Source organism: Clavelina lepadiformis, chromosome 6, assembly GCF_947623445.1.
Source record: "Clavelina lepadiformis chromosome 6, kaClaLepa1.1, whole genome shotgun sequence".
Classification (NCBI taxonomy): domain Eukaryota; kingdom Metazoa; phylum Chordata; class Ascidiacea; order Aplousobranchia; family Clavelinidae; genus Clavelina; species Clavelina lepadiformis.
This window is the reverse complement of record NC_135245.1, coordinates 20123893-20151199: the sequence shown is the minus strand read 5'-3', so window position 1 is coordinate 20151199 and position 27307 is coordinate 20123893. Positions and strand designations below refer to the sequence as shown.

The 27307-nt window shown below is 39.3% G+C and overlaps 7 protein-coding genes across 12 annotated transcripts; 4 read left to right on the top strand and 3 right to left on the bottom strand.

The window, feature by feature from the left end:
* The first annotated feature begins 315 nt into the window (after positions 1–315).
* LOC143463137 (potassium voltage-gated channel subfamily A member 1-like) lies at positions 316–3917 on the top strand. 3 transcript variants are annotated; one of them, XM_076961520.1, is made up of 9 exons: positions 316–708; positions 804–2013; positions 2126–2238; positions 2441–2567; positions 2675–2796; positions 2892–3026; positions 3102–3192; positions 3392–3546; positions 3712–3917. In XM_076961520.1, the coding sequence occupies exons 1-9, from the start codon at positions 629–631 to the stop codon at positions 3791–3793; spliced, it is 2115 nt and encodes a 704-aa protein (XP_076817635.1). In that variant the 5' UTR covers positions 316–628; the 3' UTR covers positions 3794–3917. The 3 variants fall into 3 exon arrangements, with proteins under 3 accessions (XP_076817635.1, XP_076817634.1, XP_076817636.1); XM_076961519.1 differs by having other exon boundaries at positions 801–2013; XM_076961521.1 differs by lacking the exon at positions 2892–3026 and having other exon boundaries at positions 801–2013.
* LOC143463138 (uncharacterized) lies at positions 3911–6740 on the bottom strand. Of its 2 annotated transcripts, none has more exons than XM_076961523.1 (7): positions 6121–6740; positions 5957–6036; positions 5201–5784; positions 4983–5135; positions 4768–4887; positions 4559–4687; positions 3911–4441 (listed from the first exon to the last, which is right to left on the bottom strand). In XM_076961523.1, the coding sequence occupies exons 1-7, from the start codon at positions 6272–6274 to the stop codon at positions 4240–4242; spliced, it is 1422 nt and encodes a 473-aa protein (XP_076817638.1). In that variant the 5' UTR covers positions 6275–6740; the 3' UTR covers positions 3911–4239. The 2 variants fall into 2 exon arrangements, with proteins under 2 accessions (XP_076817638.1, XP_076817637.1); XM_076961522.1 differs by having other exon boundaries at positions 3914–4441; positions 4559–4700; positions 4769–4887; positions 6121–6728.
* A 1714-nt stretch (positions 6741–8454) lies between these two features.
* On the top strand, positions 8455–10817 carry LOC143462230 (uncharacterized). 2 transcript variants are annotated; one of them, XM_076960302.1, is made up of 7 exons: positions 8455–8673; positions 8953–9015; positions 9075–9741; positions 9846–10025; positions 10093–10218; positions 10285–10413; positions 10492–10817. In XM_076960302.1, the coding sequence occupies exons 1-7, from the start codon at positions 8553–8555 to the stop codon at positions 10712–10714; spliced, it is 1509 nt and encodes a 502-aa protein (XP_076816417.1). In that variant the 5' UTR covers positions 8455–8552; the 3' UTR covers positions 10715–10817. The 2 variants fall into 2 exon arrangements, with proteins under 2 accessions (XP_076816417.1, XP_076816418.1); XM_076960303.1 differs by lacking the exon at positions 8953–9015.
* Positions 10818–13198: 2381 nt separating this feature from the next.
* On the top strand, positions 13199–15449 carry LOC143461954 (RPE-retinal G protein-coupled receptor-like). 2 transcript variants are annotated; one of them, XM_076959908.1, is made up of 7 exons: positions 13199–13343; positions 13516–13700; positions 13759–13858; positions 14065–14209; positions 14488–14596; positions 14907–15026; positions 15166–15449. In XM_076959908.1, the coding sequence occupies exons 1-7, from the start codon at positions 13286–13288 to the stop codon at positions 15283–15285; spliced, it is 837 nt and encodes a 278-aa protein (XP_076816023.1). In that variant the 5' UTR covers positions 13199–13285; the 3' UTR covers positions 15286–15449. The 2 variants fall into 2 exon arrangements, with proteins under 2 accessions (XP_076816023.1, XP_076816022.1); XM_076959907.1 differs by having other exon boundaries at positions 14488–14600; positions 14911–15026.
* A 2415-nt stretch (positions 15450–17864) lies between these two features.
* Positions 17865–18557, bottom strand: LOC143461956 (uncharacterized). The gene is made up of 3 exons (XM_076959910.1): positions 18423–18557; positions 18251–18331; positions 17865–18170 (listed from the first exon to the last, which is right to left on the bottom strand). The coding sequence occupies exons 1-3, from the start codon at positions 18550–18552 to the stop codon at positions 18037–18039; spliced, it is 345 nt and encodes a 114-aa protein (XP_076816025.1). The 5' UTR covers positions 18553–18557; the 3' UTR covers positions 17865–18036.
* An 88-nt stretch (positions 18558–18645) lies between these two features.
* On the top strand, positions 18646–21177 carry LOC143461955 (CKLF-like MARVEL transmembrane domain-containing protein 8). Its single transcript, XM_076959909.1, has 2 exons — positions 18646–19263; positions 20291–21177. The coding sequence occupies exons 1-2, from the start codon at positions 19043–19045 to the stop codon at positions 20574–20576; spliced, it is 507 nt and encodes a 168-aa protein (XP_076816024.1). The 5' UTR covers positions 18646–19042; the 3' UTR covers positions 20577–21177.
* A 284-nt stretch (positions 21178–21461) lies between these two features.
* On the bottom strand, positions 21462–22351 carry LOC143461957 (uncharacterized). Its single transcript, XM_076959912.1, has 3 exons — positions 22127–22351; positions 21986–22051; positions 21462–21884 (listed from the first exon to the last, which is right to left on the bottom strand). Exons 1-3 carry the CDS (start codon positions 22248–22250, stop codon positions 21751–21753), a joined length of 324 nt encoding a protein of 107 aa, XP_076816027.1. The 5' UTR covers positions 22251–22351; the 3' UTR covers positions 21462–21750.
* Between the last annotated feature and the right edge of the window lie 4956 nt (positions 22352–27307).

Genomic DNA, 27307 nt, shown 5'->3' with positions numbered 1-27307 from the left:
AAGTCGGAAAAGAAATTTTGCACCTCTTAATTGCATTTAAAGAAGAGGATCAGTTGAACCTAGAAAATAATTGTTTTAGCCTGCAAGTGTTAATCTCAAATTATCTGGCTTGATACCTTTCGCAAATATTGTTTCTATAAAAGTTGACAGTCTTAGTTCTCGATAGCAGATGTCGATTAGTTTATCCAATACATTTTAATTCCTTCGCGATGTGGTGACCTTGACCTGGAATTCACTTCATTACAACTAGCCATCTATGATATTGCATTTGAATGACAGGTTCTGAATTACGTCATTCATTAAAACTGAAACGTCGAAAATACTTCGTGACGTCACAACTCACAAGTGTAACTTTTAACTCTCACATGGATAAGTATGACATCACATCCAAAAACAACCACAAACGTATTACGTCATCGAGTATTCCAAGCGATAACCGGATGACGTTGTCACACGACAACGGCCTGTCGACGGATCTTTTGTTGTCAGACGCCGAGCCAAGCCATCTTCGTCACCGAAAGGTCATTGAACTTGAATTTAAAGTGAATTTTAAACTTAAACTTGACCATTCTTCTTCGATTCACAGAGGCAAAGCACCAAGTGGCTGTCGGATACTGAGCGAGAGTGTATGACGTCACCTTATCCAGCTAGGTCTACGTCTACGTCATTGATTAAAAGTTCAGGGAATGAAGAAACAGAAAGTGCCAAGTTTGTAATTGGAGATAACCTTGAGGCTCAAAACGGCAACTAAGTAGGTCATTTCATCCGTTCGTCGCTTTTTGTCATTTTCCGTTTTTCAGAAGCAGTTCCGATATCTTGCGCAGTCGCCGTGCTAACGTCATAATACTGTTACCCACGGCCGTAGATGGTGATCATAACTGGCAATGTATTCGCTTCCGCGACTACATCCCGGAAAATTATAAACAACGATTTAACGTTTCCGGAAAGATATTTGAAGTTGACTCCAGAATCCTCGATCGTCATCCGGAATCGTTGCTAGGCAACTCGGAGAAAAAAAGGCAGTATTTCGATAGAAAACGGGACGAATACTTTTTTGATCGAAACCAAGACATGTTTGAGGCCATTTTAGATTTCTATGTGAAAGGGGACGTCCTCCGGCGGCCGGATAACATTTCCATCGACATCTTCATAAAAGACATTAAGTTTTATTCCTTTGGACGTGACACGCTTAAGCAGTTTCTACTCGAAGAGGGAATACTTCGCTGTTCCAAGGAAAAACCGGTACCTGATGGAAGAGTAAGAAAGTTCCTCTGGAAACTTCTCGAAAACTATGAAGGCTCATTGCTGTCTCACATCATCATCTGCATATCGGTTCTCGTCATCATCGTGTCGGTTGTCGTTTTTTGCTTGGAAACACTGACAGGTTTTAAACCATTACATCATGACCTAAACAAAAGCTTCATCCCTGCTTTAAACGCTTGTGAAAGCTTCTTGAACAATCATAGCACGGATGTTTCGTCGAGAGACCGCGATTTTGTCTCAACGACTGGTGTACCGTTGTTAACCTTGTATTCCCAAGACATTGTCGTACAGGAAAGCAAGGCCATCCTAAACGAATGCAGCTTTAATTCTAGCTTGAATCTCAAGCTCAGATACGCCTTGGCGCGATGCCAGATCGAGTTCTCTTGTCACAAAAAGCTACTCCATGATTTCTACAGTAAATTTGTGATTCCATCCTCTTTGCAGCAGCAATCGCAACAAGCGTCCGCTGTGACGCATCAAACGCGCAAATTACGTCAAGAAAAGACTACCAAGTCTGTTTATCTTCATGGCACATGCACACGTGATAACGTTTTTATTACGTTGTACACAGTTTGTGCCGAGATGGAGAAGCAACCGTGCACATCTCCCAACCGATGGTTCGTCCTGGAGGCGTACATGGGTAGCCCTGCCGCGATCCTATTCCTCATCGAAATGTGCTGCATCGTTTGGTTTCTCCTCCAACTGATTCTCAGGTTCATCTCTTGCCCTGGCAAGATCAAATTTTTGAAGGTCAGTATCTCCGGTAACTTAAAATTGTCAGTACATGACTGAAACATTACAACAGAATTCAATAATGAAATAACAATTTGTGAACTATGTTTTAAAAGGATTATTTGTTTAGAATCCCTTGAATCTTAACGACATTGTTGCGGTCGTCGCCTACTTTATCGATCTTTCTCTCAACATCTTGTACCTTGGAAAGCGCCGACCGCGATACATCATCAACCTAAGCAGGTACCCAAATATTTCAAATTAAGAAGGGAAGTTATTCTCTATTATATATAGAGCTGTTAAATATCCTTCTTTTTTTTTTTATTTGCTGATCGAGTTAACACAATTCATCCCCAATGAAGCAAACAATATTAAGCCCCAAATTAAACGCTATGTCTCAGTTTTAAAGTCGTCATTGCCACAAAATCATTGGCTTGTTGAACAGATTTATTGGTGTGGTTCGATCGCTGAGAATTTTGAAACTGTCACAATACTCAAGAGAACTTCGCCTTGCAAGTTTCGTTGTCGTGAGACGCGCTGCCATACTCTTGTTCTACTTGCTTAGTATACTGGTAGGTCGGATCTAGTGACGAATAATTTTTAAATCGTTGATGGTTACCAAAGTTGTCAAAGAGATCGTTAAATTTTTCTTCACAAACATGTTTTGTTTCTTATTAAGATGGTGCTTGTCGTACTTTTCTCGACCTTCGTCTTTGTCGCCGAGCATGAAACCAACGGAGCTTCATTCCCCAGCATTCCTCATTCATTTTGGTGGACCATCATCACCATCACCACGGTCGGGTACGGCGGGTAGTGATAAACATAACGACAAAACCCGTAGTTTTGAGAAACACTTCCTCAGCGTCCGATTTGAAGCTTTTTGTTTACGCTCGCAGATATGGCGACGTAACGCCACGTACTTTATGCGGGAAGTTGGTGGGTATTTTATGCATAAAAGCGGGAGTTGTGTTTTCTACTTTTTGGGTTGGGTCCATCATGTCAGATTATATTACCTTGTCCTGCCTAGACAGGTATGCCATACAGAATAGCATTTGTTCCTACAATTATGTCGTAATATTAACGCATTTGTGACGTAATTCTTGAAGGGATGCGTGCAAATTGGATCCGGAGGATTTGATGGAAGGAGAAGACAAAGACGAAGATGATCGAAAATCAGCTACCATAAAAAGATTCCTGGTATATCTGCAGATGATGTCATTGTTATGACGTATAATGCTGAGTCACTAAATGTATCTTCAGAAACTCTTGGTGTTGCAAATTATTCACGACACAATGACCTTTTACCGATATGATCGAGTGTGGCTTCTCATCCTGGTTTAAACACGAACTATGTGAGGTTATGCCACCCCTATTGCAACTTGCTCCTCTGTTTCAGGAAAATTTGTCTCAGGGGGTGAGGAAATGTGAGATCGTCCTTGTTGAACATTTTTCCAAACAGCACCAGTCGTTCCACACTCTGTGGAACCTTGCCAGGGAGGAATTGGGCAAGCAGCGACACACACGAGCCTCTAAAAATTATCGTCGAAATTCGTGAGTTTCGTTGAATGTCAAATGGTTTGTATTTTTTGCAGCATTTCCTCCGATCTATTTTGATTTATTATATTATATATTATATTTGATTTTCTGGATTTCTATTCTGATCTTTTTATCGAATGATGTCGACTTTCTAATCGATGTTTTGTTTCGTCACAATAGTGTTTTCCACATTTGTATGGCGAAGATAAAAATAGTGTTCCAGTGTTCCGGTTACCCATCACAGCGCACAAAAACTGTTTGAGGCAGAAGTTTGCAACAAAGTGAAAGTGTTTTTTTTTTGCAATAAATTTATTTCTGCAACTATGACCGGCTTTGCGTGAATCTCGTACACTAAGCTGTTTTTCAATCAACCCTTTAGAAATTTTTAATGGCGTAATACATAGATAGAATAACTTCAGTGCGAGGTAGGAAGGTATAAACATAAAGTCAACGGTACAGACTCGATGTCTAGGCTTTTATTTTTGTGAAGCAGATGTAACTATCCAACCACCCAGATTAGATGTTGAGGTGCCGCTGAATCGTGCACTCATTCAAAATTCGCCGCTCATCCGTTCTGTGGGGCGCATGATAGGTTGAGCAGCCGGATATAACATGGTCTGTAGTTAGCTTATCAGCGCCACCACTCACACCACTCACAGTTTACCGCTCTCCATTTGTGCTGAGTTCAGCAATTTTTCATCTTGTGCTTCAATCGCTGATAATTTTGCTGACTGATTCATGGAGGTAAGTCCAGTCGCATCGGTATTCCGGGTCGGGTTGCCCCGTGCATGTCAGCAATGACGTAATTAATCTTTTCCCTTTCCATGACGACGGAATGACGTCAATAAGCTCCTTAAAAATCCAACGCGAGTAAACGCACAGATGCACGCTAGCATCGTAACCCCAGCACCTGTCAAAAATTTCTGGAAATCAACTTCCTCAAATGATAACGTCCTCAATACAACGCTTGATTATACGAACGTAGTCGTGTGCATGACGTAGCGTTACGTGTTTCATGACGTCACACCTGTTGTGAGTAGAACAGTGACCTCGAAAGTCTTGGCATTTGTGGGCGCCGGGAATTCCCCTATCGTGATCGTTCCATTCTAAGGCCGCACACTCGTCCCATGAGCGACAGGACAGGTCGGAGAGAGCTCTGTTGTAATTGCCAAGCAATAGGTTGGATAGTTATCCGGTAAGTTCACCATAGACAAGTTAAAGGTTAGTCGGAATCACCTCTTAAAGTTTGTCGTGCTTGAACTTGTGAGCGAAACAAAATATTCCGTTGATGTAACCTTGACGTCATAACTTCTTGTAACTACGATCTCATCAGCTGATAATTTGGCAGGAAAAATTCTAGAAGCAAACCTTTCTTACTAAATAATTTTCCGCTAGATGCTGCAAGAGAGCAGGGATGTGGCAATAACGTGCGATTATGACGTAACACTCACCCGTTTAAAAACAGAGTTTCGAAAAGTTTAGCGACATTTCGAATTATTTTGGCCACGGTCGGTCCAGGGGACGGGTGATATTTTATGAAACGCTTCAATGGCGATTGTGACAAAAACAATGGCATGACGTCATCATATCTTTCCATGACGTAGCTATGGCAAAAATACAGAAGATGAAAAGGTTCTAAAGTATCAAACCAATTCCGTAAAAACGTTACCTCAGCGAATGTTGTGGTTGATCGCCCAATGACGTCATGTCTTCGTTGACAACACAAACACCAAACACTCGGGGAATTCCCGGAACACCCTGCAATTTTAAAATTTTTAGCAAGTTTTCTGCTTCTCTTTCCGTTGCGTCATCAGTGGGGTCATTTACGTCCGAAAGCGGGTCGAAAGATGTTTGTGACGACACAGTGGCTTTGGTTTGTGTAAAGACACGAAATGTCTTCAAAATAACTCTGACAATTTTCTCATCTGGTAGGACAAGGTCCAATTGTTCGTTTTCTAAGTTGAGAGATTGTGTTGTCATAATAGGACGATTGTCACGTGTACGAATACTTTGCATCATTGTACAGTTCCAAATCTTAGCAATTCTTTGTAAACCTCTGTTATGACGTAAGTTTTGCAGTATGTTTCGTATTCGATTGATGGTGGATTGTGACGTAATTGGTTGAAATATGCCCGCGATGTCATTTGATTCCTTTCTCCTTAACCTTTCTGAACTTGAGTTTGCTTCAAGAATAATTCCCTCATTGAAGTGAGGTCCGCCATCTTTGTTGAAATACTTTAAACGCAATCCACTCTGAGAATTGAAAGCAATAAAATTTATTAACTTTAGAAAATATTCGTTTCAAGAACGGAAAAGTGACAAGAAGCAATTATGCTGTCATAATTCGCGTATGTTACAAATTCGAGGAAACGACCGTCTGGGAAATAGAATTGGTGAAATATTGCAAACTAATCTTTTAACATACCTGATTTTGAAAAGAACGATGTAATGTTAAAGACTTCATGACGTAACGGACTTCCATTGGTCGAAGTGGCGTTGTAGTCACTGGATCAAAAGAAGCTTCAAAAAGTTGTTTCTTTAAACTTGATATTACAACAAAACAAACCAGGTAGCAAATTAAAAGTTTACTTTGCTTAGATCTCTCGATATTTGTAAGTAGGATGCAGTTGAAGACGAGGAAGGCGGTGAAGAGAAGAGCCATGATGGGAACTGGGTGATGCAGGAGCAGCTTAGAAGACATTAAATATAGAGCCATCATGCTTTGATGGATGTACCATGACATCTATGTCGTCACTAACAGTCAATGCAACGTCCTTCCTGAAAAGTGAACTGAAGGCTCAGTTATTAAACTGCTGTTCTCTCGTTTTCCATTGCGCTGCTTTTGCAGAATTTCATTCACTTTTTCACGGCTGTGTGGTGATAAATCTGAACTAACGTGGACGATAAACTTGAAACCTATTCCTAATAAAGCGCCTGGTAGGCTCAGACTAAAACCTTAAAATCAGTGGAAATTTGCTTCGAGCAATTAATTAGGCGAAGTATCTAAAGCTCGTTCATTCCCCTGCGGCAAAGTTGAGTTTTCAAGAAGTATACTTGGACGTTTTTCCCACAATACTTAGACAAACATTTCTCATTCATCGAAATTAAAAACGCTTTCTCACCACGCCTTGAACGTTCGTCTACGTGTCTAGGAAGCTGTGGCACGACCAATAGTTTAATAAGAAGCTTTGTGTTTAACCTTTGCACCTTTCAATTGACATAAACTACAACCATTTCGAAATGATTGTGTTCGTGGTCTCTGTTTATCGCAGCGTAAATTAAGATGTTACAATCGAGAATAAACTACCAATTAATTAACAATTTTCCTGCAGCATTACGCCAGGCGCCATTACACTGCCTTGGTGAACCAATCAACAATCATTTTCATTTTTGGTAGCGCTGCAGGAACCAAAAATCAGTGCTACATATCAGTTGTTAATAGCATGTGCTAGTTCACGGACAAAATGACTAAGCCTAAAACGTTCAAAGGTGGGAGGAAATACTGATGGTAATAAGGTGCTGAAAGAATACACGGTCGCCAAAAACAGAAATAGAAAAAAAAAAACAATCAAAATATTGATATTAATAACAACGTTAACTCAAGCGGACGAGCAGGTGATGTGCTTGAGCAAAAGATGAATGAAAATTGCTTCAATGCTGCATGTGCATCAGTGGATGGGAAAAGAAAAACCACGTTAAAAGAAACTCTATCGCCGGCAGAAGTTCTGTTTAATGCGATAGTTTATATACATAATGATATGCAATGATGTGACGAGTCATTATCATTAATGATAGTCTTAGAACACTAACCCGGGGTTAGGTTCGTGGGAAGATTAAACAAGACACAAGAAACATTGTAATTTATACATTAATATATAAATGTTAATTTGATGTTGATGGCAGCCTGCACGTGAATCAACCCTGATGAGGATATGCAACAACATTTGGTTTATGAAAAGATTTTGACAGAAAAACTATTTTTCGTTTCAAGTTGCTATAAAATATTATTTTTAAAATGTTAACTTTGTTAGTTTTCTCACAAATGAGAAGTATTTGGCACAACAGCAATATTTCAAAGTGTTGCAGCTAACGATTTGGCAAAATACAAATAACGACATTTATTTGCAAATTATAATATTTGCATGAAATGTGTTTTGTGCATTAAACCTTACACACTAATTACTTTCGAATCGACAAAGGACTTCCAATGTTAGTATATGGCGCTATACATTCTCAGTTTTAAACGCAAATATTGTTTGTTTAATTTAAAAACTATTTCAGTAATTTGAAGGAAAATTCTTCTCAACCCAATACAATTAAAATGCAAATATGACGCAAGTCTGAAAGTATAAGAAGCGAATATTTCAATGTAACAAGGTCACACAGCTCGTTGTCAGAAACAGTCAGTTAGGTTAGGAAAATGGGTAGGCCTATATGCAAAAATTTGATTTTATTTATTTATGGTTTTATTGAAGTAAGACTTAAATAACAATGTTGATTTGGGTTATATTCAAATAACTCTGCTATAGCGTTCAACTTAAGTTAACAATAAACTGTGAAAAACGTTTTCTAACGTACGATTTTTAATCGGTGGAATGGCGACAGTCAAAAATAAACTAATCAGTTCCATAATAGGTGAATCCCCATCAATGAAACGGATGCATTGTGTGACCAGGTTGGTACATTATCATTCAATTTCGTTTAATTTGTTGTACGCTCGAGGCAATGTATCGCTTCATTATCGAAGCAAGTAGAGCAAAACGTGGATGCCTAAGCTGGCAAAGAATATCATATTTTGTCAGTTAGTTCGTTGTTGCAACGTCTTGCATGTAGCTGGTTTGTGGTCAGGCATGTGGTGTTATATTGAACAGGTGCAGTGTTTGCTTGTTTAAAACTTTTTAAAACATTTAAATGTTTGAATTTTAACGTATTTTTGTTTCAGCATAAGTTGCCTTTCTGGTAGTTAGAGTGATCTTTTACATAGATGATGTGATGACATTTAACATAGAGAGGATGTTATTATGACGTTTAGGTGGATTTTTAGGTGTCATTCCGCTTCACGCCGATTTTACATCACAATCCTTGGTCTGATACTTCTCAATGGAATTATTTACCTCGTTTTTGATTCTTATTTTTCCAAAAGTGAGTCGTTTTTGTACGAATAAATTTTTTCGATGCAAAAGTAAATTTTATCTGATGTGCATTGGTCGTAACGAAAATCCATTTTTCTTCTGCTAATCTAATTGAAAACACTTGCCAGCGATATACTGTGATAGGGTCATAACGTGGCCATATTGCCTTGAGAAGGAAATTCCAAGATCTACTTTTTGACAACTTTAAAGAAAACTTTATAAGTTGGCAAAATGTCAGTGGTTCTTTATTGAATTTTGAGAGAGTTTCAACAAAAATTTGCTTGTGTAGAGACTTGCCAAGAAACGAGATTTCAAAAACTTTCTCAACTCAACTTCTTGAACGGCGATGAAGGTGAGGTCTTTGATCTAGTAAAGCACCGTCACCGTCTCTAACAAACCTTTGTGTTGCAGAATTCGATTGGAAGGGAGAACTTCGCGTCCTAGCCGATGTGATCCCGGTTCTAGAATCAAAGTCTTCCTCGAACAATGGAGAGGAAGCTACTTACCCTTGGCGGAATATTACTTTACCCGTCGTGGATGAATATATTAAAATTGAAAGCCTCATTGACCTTCTGTCCAAGGATTACAGCCCGTTGGTAAAAGACAGAGCGGTTGATGACATCACAAACGCCTTCTATGACGATAAAATACTAAACTGTGACGAGATGAAGTACATGGAAAGACGGAAGCGTAACCCCAAGCTTGTGTATGGCTCGAAAGAGGCTTCCACTCAAATGGGAGAGCTATTCCTTCATAATGGGGAGACAATTAACTTTGTGATAAAGTCATTCTCCAGCGATCAAGCCATAGACGACATGACGTCAGATATTGACGACGTAGATCACGCAGAAGCGGTGGATTTACTGAATGCGTTGAAATTCGCGGGAAAAAATCCGTCCAAATTCGCGCCGAAAAGTTCCGCTGGTTGGCTTAACGTTGCCATAGGCAATCTCTATAAACTGCTTCAGATGCGTATGTGGCCGGGGATTCCCCGCATATACGCCATTTGCGTTAGTACAAAAAACGAAACCGACGTAATGACGCCACAATATTCTGGGCAAGAAGTCCATTCCATACGGTAGGTTATGTGGTCGTGATGACGTAATCAGTTTGTAACAATCAAAAACGCTTGGAAGTGATTTTTGTTTGTGTATGACAACAACGATCTTTCATCCGTTTCAGATATATAATGGAAAGATTTGATGACGCGTTTCATCTGTGCGATCATGACGTCATAACCGAAGAATGCGCGCAGCTGAGTGGATTGAGAAGATTTGTGAAATCGCAATCAAATCCGCCGGTAGTGGCGCTAAAGATCATGAGAAACTTCATAGAAGTTTTCGAAAATTTCTTCCTAAACGGGTGAGCGCCATCGTGCGGCGGCAATATTCCATCTCGTCAAATACATGAATATATTTCCTCCTCTCAGATTCTTTCCGTACAACTTCACTCCCAGAGACTGGGTGATCACAAGAGACTACAGAGTGATCCTGACTTCGGTCGACATCTTTATTCCCTTGGAAGAGAACAAAGAAAACCCCGGAACTTACAAAAGGTTTTATTGCCCGGCTACTTGTTGCTTGCACATTGTTTGCTTGTAATCTCCTTTGTTACGTCACAGAATCCTATCTGACGTCATGTGCAAGTTTTGGTCGGACTGTCCGACACCAGGCTGGGAACATCAGCAAATGCTCTTCAAACTCGGACAATCGTGTAAGGAGGTCAGGGGTCACTGCGGCGACGATAAGAGGTCACTATAAATGCTAGTTATTACAAATTCTGCGTCACAAACAAGTAAAAATTACCACGTCGTTACGTCACAATGCAGATGCTGGGGCATGGATTCTACTATTTACATGTGCGCTTTCTCGAAATGGCTTTTCGCCCACCTCACACATGTGGTGCCACTTGCCTGGCCTCACGCCATGGATCTAAACAAGATGCTCATTTGCTCACAACAGGGGATTCCCCAGTACCGGTGCAGTTGGAGTGATTTATTGCATAAAACCGACGATATGCTTTATAAGGCCATCGACTCGTGGGGAGACTGAACATTGTTGCGCAATAAAAGAAAATATTTTTAATCGTTTTTATCAAAAACGACAAGCGCACTTTATCTAACCTTTGGAAATAAATTAGACGGCGTTTACTTGACTGGCAAATATCGCGTGTTTACGTCGGTCATCGGCCATAGCCAGAGCGTAATTCGAAATATGTTGGGTCAAGTTATCACGTTCAGGGAAGAGCTTACTGCGTTTTACTTCCGTTAAGAAGTTTGTGTTTTTCCTTTCTGTCTGTCTGTCTGTCTGTCTTTCCGAATCACTGCAATATGTAACTGTGGTAGGGTTCGTATGCGAACCGAGCGGTTGCATTAAGCGCCCTAAAATCTGATAAAAGCATTTTATCAAACAAAAGCTGATATATTCCAAACAACGTTTGTTCTTTCTCAAAACCAGAAAGAATCGAAACAACTGACAGATTCATTCAAATATACTCGATTAATTATACTTGATATAGTTACAGGGGAATAAGAAATAAATAAATATCGCGGATTAACAGCAAGGGGGGGGGGGGAGGGGTAAAGTTAACGCAATGATGACAACAATGAGTCTGCAGCAAAGTCGGATTTGAGGTGCGCGCTAATTACAGGCGTAAAAGCGATGAACCGCTTGATACCGGAAGTGATGGGAAATTGTTTTGTCGAGTCTAACTCAGTAAATTTTTAGAACAAAGGTATGTATGTGTGAGTTTTTGCACCTTCTTTACATGTTTCTTTTAAATGAATTGAATGTTGGAACACGTTGACCATAGCACATGTTCCTATTGTGACGAACCATTTTCATTGCGCAAATGGCGACGACACGTGCTCGTTGTTGTTATGTCCACATGGCCTAGATAGTTTTATGCGCATTACTTACCACTGTTCATGTTGACCTACATATTGGTATTAAGTGCAAGACCAGCAGATTGTTCATTGTGCCGATGACCCAGATCTTATTGATTATCATGATCGTTGGTTCGCATTCTGCTGTCGGTCCATTTATGGGGCTGTGAGATGTTGACGAATTGAAAACTGCGGGAAATGTCGCATGCAGATTGGTTCTATTCGACTTATTCATCTGACATCATCGTCCTGATGTGTGCGAGTTGCAATTATAGTCGACTTTGTTTATCGCTGGACCTATAAATAGGCCGATAATGAACTGCTGCAAGCCTGCAACAGACATAGACTGCAGGCCTGAGAAAGAGACAACACAACGATGCTGTGAAGCGCAAAGGTGCATCAGTGCTAGGTTGAGGCTTTTCCCCGGTATGAGTTTCGCCCGAGTGCGGCGAAATGATAACTGCGGAAGAGTAAGTTTGTCGTCCGACATTCTAATAGCTCATGACGTCAGTGAAGGTAGAACGTAATGGCGAGTGATGTCAGATGTAACACGTGAGACAAAGTTGAAGCAACAGAGTTGGCTTCTATCCTGATACATCTTACTATTTTCATTTAAATAATTTGTTGCTGATTCAAAGTTAGATTACATTGAAAAACTTGCTGTCAATATAACAGAAGAAAATGACGTATAAACAAAATAGTGTGCTCGTCACTTCGTAAATTATAGATACGCATAAAAGTGAAATTTAAACTCTAATAAATGTTTTAAAATTTTCCGGACCACAAGAAAAGTGTTTCATATAAAGACCACTCTGGAAAACTCTGCTTTAGACCTTTGCCGAAATGTTCAACTATCGTAAAACTTCTAGCATGCCAACTTGAATAAATCTCTAAACTATCGCCTGAATTAATTATTGTATCTTGTTCGAATATTCTTTACATAAGACAAGATGCTGTATGTGTAACTTTATAATTGAGTAGAACAATTTTGTCAACTAAATTCTTTCGTTGTTAGGAAAATGAGTCTCTGTTAAATATTTCTTCAATACAGTGTGAGTATTTTTTCACTTCGATTTAAAATTTGTCTTTGCTGCACAAATTCCATCACATGACTGATTATGACGTAATTATACAGCAAGCAAGTTTTTTTGCCATATTTGGCAAGAAAATAAGATTAATGACGTAGCAGTAAAACTTCCTCGTTTCTGCTTCTGGCGAAAAGTCCTTAAAAACGTTTTGAACGCGCTAAAGACACAGAAAGCGCGAGTTTGAAAAACACTTGAGTTATTTTAACGTTTGTGAAGTAGCAATCAGGCGTGTTTCAAGGTTGTGACGAAAAGGATTAGTTCAAGTTATGTAGGAAATGTAACTCTCATGTTCGACCCAATGTAAGACTGATATGACTCTACCATCGCATTCAATTCAAGTTTAGAAGACTTAAGCGAGCGGACTGACTGACTTTTGCGCGTTTGATAGAACTTTTTGGAAGTTTTGAAACGGACGTCATCCTGAAAGCCAGGAAAGATACAGAGTTGAAGTAGAATTAAGACGTGGCAATGCAGAAATAGTGATTACGTTTTAGTTCATTCAAGTTTTGTTTCAAATGATTGAGTCCTATATTAGTCCTGGTGTTTGATGATGATGATGCCGCAGTTTGATCACGAAAATTATTTCTGTCTTTTTCGAAATATTTGCAGATTAATTTGTGATACAATAATATTGATTTTGTTTGATCATCATGGAACTTCATGACTCCACGATTCGAACCATATTTGGAGCTTTAATGTTTTTGATTGGTACGTAACAATGGCCATTGTTTCATAACTATCGCTAATGACCACAAAAATAAATGCTAAGATGAATATAATATGACATAATACGATATAAAATCGGAGTTTGTGGTGAAAAAATGTTTTAATCTATGATTTCGTAACAATAGGGTCATATGGTATCATGTTTTGTTGGTAGCCGCGACGTCAATGGCGGGATACGCGATCTACGGTCTAGCAATCTGGAATCGCAAAAAGTTGCAGCAGAAAACAATTTGGGTGACGTCGCTAGCCATGGCTGACATTCTCATGACTTTTCAGTTCATAGTCGTGGCGGTGGCGTCTCTAAGGTCGACGTGGCCTTTCGGAAACTTTGAATGCCAGGTATGTGGCACTTGGCGCCTGCCACTTGCAAATCATAAATCACATTTCAATGTTGCAGGTCTCTGCTCTAATTAGCTTGGCCGGTGGGTTCGTTGCCATCGCCAGCATCACGTGGATCGCCATCGACCGCTACTACCAAGCGTGCAAGCCAGAGAAATGTAAGTTACTTATATCGCGGACATGACGTCATCAGCCAGCTGCTGATTGCATCAAATTTCTATGAAAAACAGTGGCGGTCTCTTTTGGAAAGTTAAACCTTGTCGAAAAGTTACAAAATTATGAGAAATTTTTTGCTCCACAAATTGTGCCCATAATGAAATGAGCAAAAAGTTGAGTTAAAGCACAACAACATTCATTTACTTAGTTGGCGTGAATTACGGTTTCTTTCTGGGTTGCGTTTGGTCCCTCAGCCTTCTCGCTGCGGCGTTACCGGCGTTTGGTTTTGGATCTTACGAACATGCCAGCAAAGATACTGTGGTTTGTCTTCTGGACCTAGATGACGGCAAAGCGTAAGTTGTAATTATTGTATCTGCCCTTTAGCCTGTCTGGATAAAAACAATTAAGTTGAGTCAGCCTAGTCACGTACAGAGGTGAGGTTGCAAGTCACAGTTAAGTGTTGTGTACGCGCAAAAGTTGTCAACTGTCATTGCAAGTTCTCCAGTGTGGCTAAAAACATGTACCTGCTGGATCAATTATTACAACACTTTTCGTGTTACAGCTTTAATTATGTCATAATTGCTTGAGTCATTTATTGACGATAAAACTATTTTGTTTTCTTGACCTCCAGAAACCGCGGCTACGTCATGACGGTTGCCCTTATATGGTTTGTGTACCCCGTGGTGAAAATGTTTTTGTATTATCACAAACTCGCCCAGGAATCAAAAAGCCCGCATTTGGTAAGTTTTAATTATGACCTCACAATGACGAGTTGTTTAAGTTGCAAGCAAAGCCTCATAATATAATTGATACCTGTCAGATAAATGCTAATCTTGTTTTCGTTTTCCTTCAGTCGGCTTGTTGTAGCTGATCTGAGCAACGTTAATTGCAGCCCTTTCGTCAAAATTGAAATATTTACACCAAGTGATACACCGTAAACTAGGCTAATCAGAGCTTAGTACTAGGCTACTGCACTCATTTAACCCTGATAATTGTTTTTGCATGAAAACCTTTGTCTTTTGCTTCTAACAAACTTTTATTACGCCGCAGATAGCCAGGCTAGTGCCGGCCATCTTTCTTCTCTGCTACACCCCCTACGCTCTGTTCGCTGCGCTTCAAGTCACCATCGGTCTTGGCTCCGTTCCCGTCTGGATTTCAGTTGCTGTTCACGTGAGTCACATCATAACTACGTCATCGTTACGTAGCAACTCAATAGTCAATATGGATCATTTGATCAGTTGAAAATTCCAAGTCACCATCCAAGAACTTGATCAAAAACGTGTTTTAATTATCTTCTCGGTTATTTCAGCTTCTACCCAAGCTTCTCTCAGCCATCAATCCGTACATTTACATGCAGTCCGACCCCGAGCTCCTACAAGCCTGCAAGGATGTGATCTCATGGAAAAGTGAAGAGAAGAAGGAAAAGTGAAGATGATGTAATCAAATGTGATTGGACGCTTCTGTTTCTGGGCTGATTGTTGTAAATGGGACTCCACTTTGACCGCAAGCGTGTAGTTTTGTTCTGACAGACGTAGATGTCTATGTAGGATGCCGGCTTAAAAAATATAATACGTAATAAAGACTAAATATCAACTGATTTGTTTTTTCTTTGCAACCGACCGCTTTCAAGCAATCTCGATCAGTCAACTGCAAAGGGTTTTGCGAGGTCAGATAATTAATTAATATATTTAACGGTAATTACCATATTTTTACTGTTAGAGTGTACGCTGACGAAATGTGGGGTTTAGCTCCAAACCTTTCAACGCACACGTCCACGCCCCCCCACGTCACGCCAATTAGATCGCGTGATTTTAAAGCATTTTCTTTTCATGAAAATGGGTTAGTTTCGGCAGAGATGATATTATTTTGCGATATCAAAGTGTAGCAATAGACATCTTTATAATAAACTGTGTAACATATTTCGACCTAACTTCAGACCCTCACCAGAGTAAAATGAATACAATAGGAATTGAATTCCTATGTGTAACAAGCCTTGATGGTAAAAAAGAGGGTAAATTCGTTTCAGAAGAACTATGGGCTTCAAGAATGGGCGACAGGAATTGACAGACAGACAAACAAACAATGTGATGTGGTATTGAGCGGTGAGGTGAAGTCTAGCACGTTAAAAGACACTGCACCTTCGAGGTCTACAAAACTCTACATATTCAGCTTTTCCAGTAAACTTGGACTGGCAGCTAAGCCATGTTGTTTTCACCTAACGCGGCGCGCATGAGCTACGATTTATAAAGTGCAGTAAAATTATGGGCGCTCGACTTAAAGAGAAAAGTTGAATACAATAATAATTTTATAAATAGTCGTGTCGTAACTTGCCGGTATCGCTGTTTCAATCAGACTAATGGTATTAAATGAGACTGTCTATAACGCTTCAGTGATTTTGGTTGCCTTCCAAAATTGCTCACAGCAATTATGATGACGTAATCTTCCTTTAGAGGAAGCTGTTGCATGTAGTAAAAAAGTGCGATAGTCGTAACATAGTTACTCAGTTATATCCAAAAGTAACAGCCGCGTTTTTTTATACGTTGGATGCAGCCTTCTACACCAGTTACAGCATGATTAAAGTTGTTGTTGAAGCGTTAATTCAGTTGTTTTTGTGGTGCCTCAGCATATCGCTGGTTGGTCAGTCTCGCGTAAGCTTCTTAAAAAAGGTTGAATGGCGGCTTAATTATTCTTCAAATCGCTTGAGCGGTTTATCTCAAGAATAGAAAGGTTGAGAAGAATAAACCTTTCAACGTCGTGCTCTGTTAGTGGGAAATTAAACGTAGCAAACCGTGGTTATTAAATTACTAATAAGGTTAAGCAATCGAGTTTATTTCAAGAGTCAAACACTGAAAAATTGAATTCTTTTACGAAGTTCACCGTTTACGAAGGCAAAACCAAATCCACTGACAGTTGAGTCAAATAGGCGTCGATTTGGATTTATTCTAGCAACGTACTAGTTCTAATGCCTTGGTTAGGTTAGTTTTGTGCAAGAAATTGTAAGTTTAGAGATATCTTTCCAAAAATCAAAGAAACTAAATAATATCGCGGCCAAGTTTTCTTAGTTGTTGTCAGCACAATTCATTCATTGCCGTGTTCTCTTTGAACACGGTACGTATAAAATAGCATGGCATGGCACTTAGGAGACAGTTTTTGACTTCATGGCTCTTGGGCATTGTATAAGCCTTAAGGGCAACGTCATATTTCCTGATTAGATTCCGGAAGCGATTCTTTTGTCTTTGTCAGCAACTTTAGAACGGAAGTGTTGTGCAGGCCGCTACAGGAAGCGTCTTTTGTAACAAAAGTCCTTTTTTAATAAAAAGCTTTGTGTATACTGTCAATGGTCGTTGGTTTTATTTACGAAAGCAGCTTTGTGGATTGTGGAGCGTTTGCTTGTTTTCCGCCCGTGCGAGGAGACCGACATGTTTTGTTTTATAAGCAACTGAGATCTGGAGATAAAAGCAAGGCTATGCTTAACAGTCTGCAGTTTTGAGGCTCGAGTTATGTCATGATGTGTGCTTAATCTAATATACTCAAATTATCAAATGTATGAAGACAGTAAGGAATAACCACCGAAAAAGTTTTGAAAATAATAGACTGACAGATTTGTGTACTTGCATAAACAGAGACTTGTTAGCTGCTACTTGTAGTTAGCGGCCTGGCCTATTACTGCGCGTGTGAGTAATCGTGGCTGGCTAGTGCCCAGTATAATGCTTAGCATGTGTTCACATAAATTCAGGCCGGGTATGGTTATAAAAGTTAAATGCCCGAGTTTTTTGCGCGGTTGAGGTCAGGTCTTCTCGCTTAGGAGGTGATCTGCTTTCATGTTAAGATTTGTTATAATGCCCCAATTATGACGTCATGTGGTTGTTGTAGCGTAGCCTTTGGCCGTTGTCATTTGTTGCGATTTGAAGACAAATACCATAGTGACCACTTGTAATTATTAACTTGGGTTATGCCAGGTCGATGGGTCACTCAGTGTGACGAAACAAAGGATTGCATACGTCACAATAAAACATAATAAATTATTTATTTATCATACTGTAATAGCAAGTGAAAATACATCGACATAAAATACATGCAGCAAAGAGAGTGATTATGCAGTACGTCTTTATCACGTCATAATGTGACTTGAGGTTAAAAGACATCCACAATGTGTCATTGTTTCGTAATAGACCCTTGTTTATTCTTTCTCGGCAAGTTCCTGGATGTTTCCAGCAACCTCGGTGGCTTCTCCCGCGCAACCAAAGATGCTGGAGCAGCAGTTGGCCGTTTTCTCGGTCTGTTCGACAGTTTTGTCCAAGGATATTCCTCCTCCTGAGATCGAGAAAAGTTTAAAGGTTGCACTGAATTGTATAAAGTATCTACTTGGTGGAGAATATCGGACAATCGTTCACCTGTAGCTTTAGGCTGCCCAGTCACTGCGATTGATGGCTCCCCTTGTACAGCGCTGGTTTGAGGTTTGTCTTCGCTTTGCTCTAAAAATTAAAGTAAGTTCATTGCCAGTCGATTAAGAAATTCATGCAGCAGTCATTCTATCTTTTACGTCATGAATCAAAGGATTTTCACCTGTTGTGGTTGTTTCGTTTGTTTCTTTCGTCATTCCCGGCAGGTTGCTGACTTGGCCTTGTATGTCGCTCGCAGTTTGAGCTGTTTCGCTAACTTCGCCAAGAGCAGAGTTTTCCAAACTTACATTCATGACTCTTGTTTACGTGAAAATGCCGGGAAAATTAGGCTACTACCTTTCTCTAAAAATTAATTGTGTCTATCAACCAAATATTTTGCTTTAAGCTTCCTTCTCGCCACTTTCTAGAACGCTGCTTTCTGTAGTTTGACTTCACGCTATTATGTCGTCACGATTGATCCAATTTCCGTTAATCAACTTTTCACTATTCGGTTGCTATTGCTACAATTGTGTAACCTGATCTTGGTAGAACGCGCGCGATTTAATGGAAATAGCTACGGAATTGTTGGTATTTGACAAAAGAGACGCCGCGAGCTGACCGTAGTTATACCCCGCTTTGTACAATCCGATCTCATTTAACGTAGTAATTTCGCGGCTGTTTCCCTGGTCAAAGTTTTGAATAAATAGAAGTTGCTTTGTCGCAATGAATATTATCGAGAAATAATTTTACTCATTTTTCTAGACATTTTAGTAATTTCTCAAGCTGACGTCAGCAACATTGAATATGGAAGAAACCACGACGACCACCACTACTGTGACGTCATCAACCACGGTGATCACGTGTAATACCAGTTATTTGTTATCGGTTCCAGGCATTCTAAAAATCGCGGAAGTAATCCTGGGTCTTCTGTGCTGGGCCCTGATCGCTTCAGTCGGTGGGACCGCTTTCAGTCGCCCCCACCAATTTGTCATGTTTGTGGCTGTGACGTCATGGATTTTGACGCTGTTAGTATCATTTCATAATGACGTCGACGAATTTTAAAATAAAGTTATATCGTGACAGGAATATATTCTAAATTGACGATTCACTCTTAAGTATTACGTCACAACAGGTATTAAACAGACGTCTTTATGAATTCCATGAAAGCAACAAATCCTTGCATGTTAGCAATCCTTTCCCGTGTTCATCTGAATTATGGGATCACGAGAAGTGACCGTGAACAAACTCATCGGCGACAACTGGTAGTGGACAACTGACCGGCAACAAATTGGCCGGCGATCAAATTAACCGTGACGTAAATTGGCCGGCGATGAAATTAACCGTCGATAAATTGGCCGGCGATCAAATTAACCGGCGACAAATTGGCCGTCAAAAGGTCAAAATTCTAATTCACTATCTAGTCGCTATCTAGTCACTATCCAATTTAGTATGTGTATTGCAGTCAAGGTTGCCACTCGTAGAGTTTTTTGGCCCCTTGTAGGGTGTAGGGTGACCCTCCGGGTTTTTCACCTTTATTCATAGATTTCCTATTGTTACATGCATTTTCCCGGTCTAGACGAGTTGTTTGATGAGATTATGAAACAATGCGTTGTAACCTATCTCATGTTGTAACAATGGACTCATTGCAATAACAATGGACACTTTAGTTAAGTAAATTGTCAGATTGAAGCTGTACGTATCATACGTATCATTACATATCATATACTACCATCAACTTAAACACAATAATTCAGCACTTGCACGGTCAATTTACCTCCCGGTCAATTTTCATTCCGGTAAGTCTGTTCCCGGTTAGTTTGTTCGCGGTCAATTTACATCACAGTCAGTTTGTTCGCGGTCAATTTACGTCACGTTCAGTTGTCCCCGGTGAGTTTGTTCGCGGTCATTTTCCCGCGGTCATATGTCGTGGAACCCTGAATTATATCTCAATCCTTTCATGAAATGAATATTAGTGCCCTTAGTAATACCTCTAGTGACGTAATAATTACTATCGATTATGACATAGTGATGACACCAATATTTCAATTCCAGGATCACTCTCGTGATATATTTGTCGGCTTGCCACGTCCACACGTGTTCAGGCGCTCCTTGGTCTATCATCGAATTTACCTTCAACGCTTTTTGGGCCTTCTTCTACGTCATCGCGTCATGCGTGAGTGCCGCCTTTACGGGATCAGTCCCCAACCTTGCCGCCGCCACCGCCTTCGCCTTTTTTACCAGCATTGCTTACGTCATACATGCCATTTGGTCGTACAAAATATGGCGTGGCGTTTTGCCATGGATAAGAGTTTCCCGTGACGTTACAGTGAGCTCGTGATGACGCTGCAGTGACATCATAATGTTGTTGAAGTAGAAGCAGCCAGATATTTTAATTATTGTTATTGATGTTGGTTTTTTCATTAAAATATTTGCTGGAGAAAAATTTGGTCTTTTCAACAGAGGATTCAGCTCTGTGATCCCATAAGCTCCTTTCTGCATGATCTTGCAACGTTATCATCATCTTTCAAATTACACTACTGTTCTCTGTCGATTAATTATTACAAGATATCTATGTGTATTGCTGAAATTGACTTTCACAGCCATTATGACGTTAATAAACCTGTTCATATTATGTTGTTGACCATAAACAACTCATTTAACCAAGTTTTAAGTATTAAACGTATTATTATTATAATACCGTAAGTTTTTTTTATATCAAGGTGTTTGTGATCATGTATATAAAAATTTACAATAGTTTAAACCGGATAATAGAAGTCTTCAATTTGATAGAGGTAGTTGTAGCGCATCCTTGTGTAGAACACTACCCATTCGTTTAAGCGCTACTTAGCGCTGTTTTCTCACATGTCGCCGACTTTTAATTGTGACGTGCAACACCTCACAAAAGCGCGTCCTTAAAACTAATAAATTTTGCACCAGCAGTCAAAGTAGTTTGATAGTGACTTATAAACCAACCAAATTTTAGTTGAAATCCCAGTTTTTGTTTCAGCGCAAAGATTTGCATTATTAAGCGGGGTACTTTGGTATAATCGTTTTCTGGATAAGTTCGCTGCAAGTAATGTCTTTGTTTAACATTGCAGTACAAGATGGACTTTTGTGTTGCGTCACAAAGTCAAATATTATCTCACAATGAATTTTATAATAAAACTTGCCTATTAAACTTCAAACTAGATTAAGTGATGTTCTATGAACGCAAGTTGTAGAGCAAATTCAGTGTTTATTTATTCGTATTATCACGTCACATACCCGCTTTTACGTCACAGTGGGTGCGGGAAATTTACAATGAAGTTCTTAGAAACGTAAAAATCAAATTTAGGAAAATATTTGTTTTGAAATAAATTACAAAAGTTCTCACACAGACTGGCGCTCATAAAATGCACATACAGTGAGTCGAGCTACAAATTGACGTCATAACATAAAATTGACGGCGGGATTTAATACCTGATAAAATATATACAAAAACGTCATAATACACCAATGTTATACGTAGCAAGTTATTCTTCGCCGGTGAGTTCTTGAACTTTGCCGACGGCGTCCGTCGCTTTCCCGAAGCAGTCAAATGCTTTTGAGCAACAATCTAAGATGCTTTCGCTCTTTTCTAGAACTTGGTCCACTTTGTCGCCTTCAGCTAGCAAAGTTTGGTAAATAATTAACCAATATTAACAAGTATCTCAAAATTAGCAGATCAAACAACCTCCTCCGTATTATGACGTCACTAAGCCGCCTTACCTCCTGTGGGCTGATTGGTTATTATCTTCTGGTTACAGGTCGGACAAATTTCCGGTTCGGCTGATCCTAAAAATTGCCAGTTTTTAGCATTGTCTTCTTAAAATGGACCTTTGTTACGTCATAAGCTGTGAAAAAACTTACCTTGGTCATTTGGACTTGTCATTCCCGGAAGTTGTCTTGCAGTGTTCACGAGATCGCCGGCGGTCTTTGTGGTGTCAGAAACATCGTCAAGTGTAATTCCTGTATCACCCAACTGCGTGTCCATGCTGATTTCTTGCAAGAAAATCTAGTTTCTATTCAAATTAAATTCTCCTTTGATATTTTGGTGCGATTCTTAAAAATATCAAGAGTTAGAAAAAAATAAATAAACAACTTAAAATGGAAAAAAGACTTTGCAAAACATAAAAATTTACATCCAAAATCTGTTTCAAATTTCCAACTACAAAGATCTCTACTGGGTGCGATTGACACATCAAGCAACGAAGCATCGAAACCCCACCAACTAAATCGCGTTTTTCGTCTCGCTTTTCATTTATGTTGAGAGGTAACCATGACAACTGCGTACAGGTGATTTTTTTCTTCTGTTTGCTTTGTTACGTCAATATCCTCTGCTTTGAAGAAAGCGCGTCGTGAATATTTCAGTTATAGTCGTCGCGAAATTTAATAACCTCCCCCCCCCCTTCCCCAATCTGGATGGTTTTCGCTTTTTCTGTTTTACGACGCTATTTGTGTAATTATTAACCTAATTTATAGTAGGCTTTAACTTTGACTTACGAACTGTACGTTTGAGGATAACGCACTGTACATTTTACACTGTTTTAAGTGGAAATTTATGGTTGAAGAAATCATATGTTGTTGGTTTGACACTTTTAGTTTACCTGCGTCGCGATAAATCGTAGAGTTTCACACAAATTCGTGCAATGTGTGTGATAACGTCACCAGAATATTAAATAGAAAACTACCACCCACATTTTCAAATTTTTCCACCATGAGCTTTAGCAACCGATAAGAATACCGTAATCATTATTACGTCAAACAGGATAAATTCTGATGATATAAACACGATTGTTGTAAAGCTGAAAAAGTTTTTGCGATGAAAATATCAGTTTTTTACTAAGAGAATATTGTTTTATTTCTTTTTCTGCAACTACCAAAGAAAAATTCGCATGACATGAATAAACAACACCAGCTTCTAGTTTAACATAGATGGTTACCTTCCGGTGTGTTTGTGTATGACGTGTCCATGGCAATGAGGTAGAAAGTCTAATAAAAATCTACAATAAGTTGTCCGCTCACACGAAAGAGTCAAACAACTTATTAGAAAGTTGAAGAATTTGTTTGCCGAATTGTTTGCCAAACAACGATGCGGAAATTCTTCCTATAAAAGTCGCAAGCACGGACGGTACTTTAGGTTGTTTGCTCGATCAGCTAACGCGATTCCAATTCTACAATTATTTGTTCTAACAACCGTTGCGCTATAGCTTGAAGAATTATTATGTTTCTTTTATTCGCGGTTTGAAGATATCTGCTTGAATTCCAATCGACGAAAAGCGTCTCCCGGGCTTGTTTTCATCTGAACAACTTGAACAAATAATTACTTGCGCGTGAAAGGCATAACTTCGTGTTTGAGTAAAACCAACTTTATCACGTTTTAAGAAATGAACCTGGTTATTAGATTTGTGGCAGTGAACATTGCTTGTAAATTATTTCGATAAACTGGCAACAATTCGCCGAAAACTTCCGATCAAATCGAATTCTTTCTCAAACGCCAAAATATTTTCCATTAAATTACTCATTTTAATTATTGTTGGAAGACTTCCGCGAACGTTTAAACCTTTCAATGTGAGATTTATTGCGAGATGACGTAAAATGTATAAGATTTATGAAGAACTGAACCTTTTCTTCCATCCCTGTAAACAGGATAGGTCGTAAAAATGTTAATTTCAAGTCAACAAATTCTGTTTCTCAGTTGACTAGTTTGTTCGATGAAATTCTAGTCCTTTTGCGTCACCTTGTGGCCTAAAATGTAAATGTTTTGAGACCGCGAAACGCAAAGTAGCGCCCAAGGGTGTCACTTCGACGAAAACGGTTTCGATTCAGCGGCAATAGCCCATTGTTAGTGTTAATTTTCAAAATAGATTATGTGAAGAATAATAAATGGACGATTTACTCTTAAGTATTACGTCACAACAGGTATTAAACAGACGTCTTTATGAATTCCATGAAAGCAACAAATCCTTGCATGTTAACAATCCTTTCCCTTGTTCATCTGAATCCTTTCATGAAATGAATATTAGTGCCCTTAGTAATACCTCTAGTGACGTAATAATTACTATCGATTATGACATAGTGATGACACCAATATTTCAATTCCAGGATCACTCTCGTGATATATTTGTCGGCTTGCCACGTCCACACGTGTTCAGGCGCTCCTTGGTCTATCATCGAATTTACCTTCAACGCTTTTTGGGCCTTCTTCTACGTCATCGCGTCATGCGTGAGTGCCGCCTTTACGGGATCAGTCCCCAACCTTGCCGCCGCCACCGCCTTCGCCTTTTTTACCAGCATTGCTTACGTCATACATGCCATTTGGTCGTACAAAATATGGCGTGGCGTTTTTCCGTGGATAAGAGTTTCGCGTGAGGTTACAGTGAGCTCGTGATGACGCTGCAGTGACATCAAAATGTCGTTGAAGTAGAAGCAGCCAGATATTTTAATTATTGTTATTGATGTTGGTTTTTTCATTAAAATAATTGCTGGAGAAAAATTTGGTCTTTTCAACAGAGGATTCAGCTCTGTGATCCCATAAGCTCCTTTCTGCATGATCTTGCAACGTTATCATCATCTTTCAAATTACACTACTGTTCTCTGTCGATTAATTATTACAAGATATCTATGTGTATTGCTGAAATTGACTTTCACAGCCATTATGACGTTAATAAACCTGTTCATATTATGTTGTTGACCATAAACAACTCATTTAACCAAATTTTAAGTATTAAACGTATTATTATTATAATACCGTAAGTTTTTTTTATATCAAGGTGTTTGTGATCATGTATATAAAAATTTACAATAGTTTAAACCGGATAATAGAAGTCTTCAATTTGATAGAGGTAGTTGTAACGCATCCTTGTGTTAATATCTACCCATTCGTTTAAGCGCTACTTGGCGCTGTTTTCTCACATTAGAGTGAAATTGTTAGAAACGAAAAAAACAAATTTAGAAAAATATATGTATTCAAATAAATTACAAAAATTCTTACACAGACTGGCGTTGATAAAATGCACATACAGTGAGTCGAGCTACGAATTGACGTCATAACATAAGATGGACGGCGGGGTTTAATACTTGATAAAATATATACAAAAACGTCATAATTAGGGCCCGCAAAAGTCAATAAAGTCAAAATTTTTTAAGGACCTCGTCTGACCACGAATCAAAGAATAAAGTTGTTTTCAGCACCTAGGGGATTGTTTCTAAGAAGTTTATAGGTCAAAATAAAGTCAAAATTTACAATAAAGTCAAAATTTCTCAAAATATGGCTTTTTACAAAGTTTTTGTGTTTCTTGAGAGTAATTCTTGTAAAAATCCTCGTGGAAGCATTGTAAATCCGGAACTGCGACACAATTAAACCATATTAATCCATAAAAGCAGGAAATAAGTCACAATGCCCACTTGGATCACCAGTAACTTTTATCGCAAATTGTCCATTGTGGTGGTCGGACGATTCAACCCACGGACGATTCAACCCCGGACAATTCAACCCCGGACGATTCAACCCACGGACGAATCAACCCGCGGACGATTCAACCCGCGGACCATTCAACCCGCGGACGATTCAACCCACGGACGATTCAACCCGCGGACCTTTCAACCTACGGACGATTCAACAAACGGACGATTCAACCCAGGACGATTCAACCCCGGACGATTCAACCCACGGACGATTCAACCCGCGGACGATTCAACCCACGGACTATTCAACCCACGGACCATTCAACCCCGGACGATTCAACCCACGGACGATTCAACCCGTTTATAAAAACGTCTACGCAGTTCGTTATCAGGCACGGATGCCGCTTTTACCACTATACCAATACACATCTTGTGTTGAAATAAAAACAAGTTTATGTACCGTGTTGTAACTAGTAGGCCTGCTTAGCGAAAAGCCTACACGTCGATTAAAAGTCAAACCTTAGAAACAACTGTTTGTTGATTGGAATGAAGATTGCACGCAAAAAAAGTCTATATGGTCAATTTTTTTTAACCTGCTCAGAATGCTATCACAAAACAAATTTCAGTCTTGTGCGACGTGTAGTACAGAAGTTATTAGGCCAATATAAAGTCAATTGTTTCTTTTAGGTCAAAATCTATTAAACTTGTAATTTTGTAATATTATTCTTCCGTTTTTCTCTTTTCTTGTACCGCAAACAATTCCAGTGCCCCAAATTAGAGGCCTACTTAGAACCAAAGCCACCAAGAGAGGGAAGGCCTAGCTCTTTATACGTGCTGTGTTTGTGTTCAGGTTCATGTTCTTAAGCTTGCCTGTAAATAAAACAACTTTCTTTCTAATTAATCGATGTATAAACAGGTATCTATAAAAATATCTGTAATTTGTGTACATGCAAAAAAATAAATAACTTACACACATTTACGTACGTGAGTCGAAAGCTAACTAAATCATGCATTTTGTCTTTTCAAAAACTTCAAAAATGTTAACTTAATGCTAAAAGGAGAACATTTTATATAATAACCGATCTACAATGGTCAATACAAAAAATAATCTGTAGCAGGCGTAGACAGAAATGTACGCAAAGTACTGTATAGGGCAAAATAACAATATTCAAGGTTTTACTGGTAAGTTGTTTTGAAAGTTTTGATGTACAACCAATGCTAACAAGAAGTGGTAAAAGAAAAAAAAGGCAACACAAAAAGCTTTATATTAGCTTAGGCCTATATATTAGCTTTATTTAGCTTACATAATATTGGCTACAAAGTAACTTGGTGATAACCTAAGCCAATAGTACGTGAAAGGTCCGTGGGTTGAATCGTCCGTGGGTTGAATCGTCCGCGGGTTGAATCGTCCACGGGTTAAATCGTCCGTGGGTTGAATCGTCCTGGGTTGAATCGTCCGCGGGTTGAATCGTCCGCGGGTTGAATCGTCCTGGGTTGAATCGTCCGTTTGTTGAATCGTCCGTGGGTTGAAAGGTCCGTGGGTTGAATCGTCCTGGGTTGAATCGTCCGGGGTTGAAAGGTCCGTGGGTTGAATCGTCCGGGGTTGAATCGTCCGTGGGTTGAATCGTCCGCGGGTTGAATAGT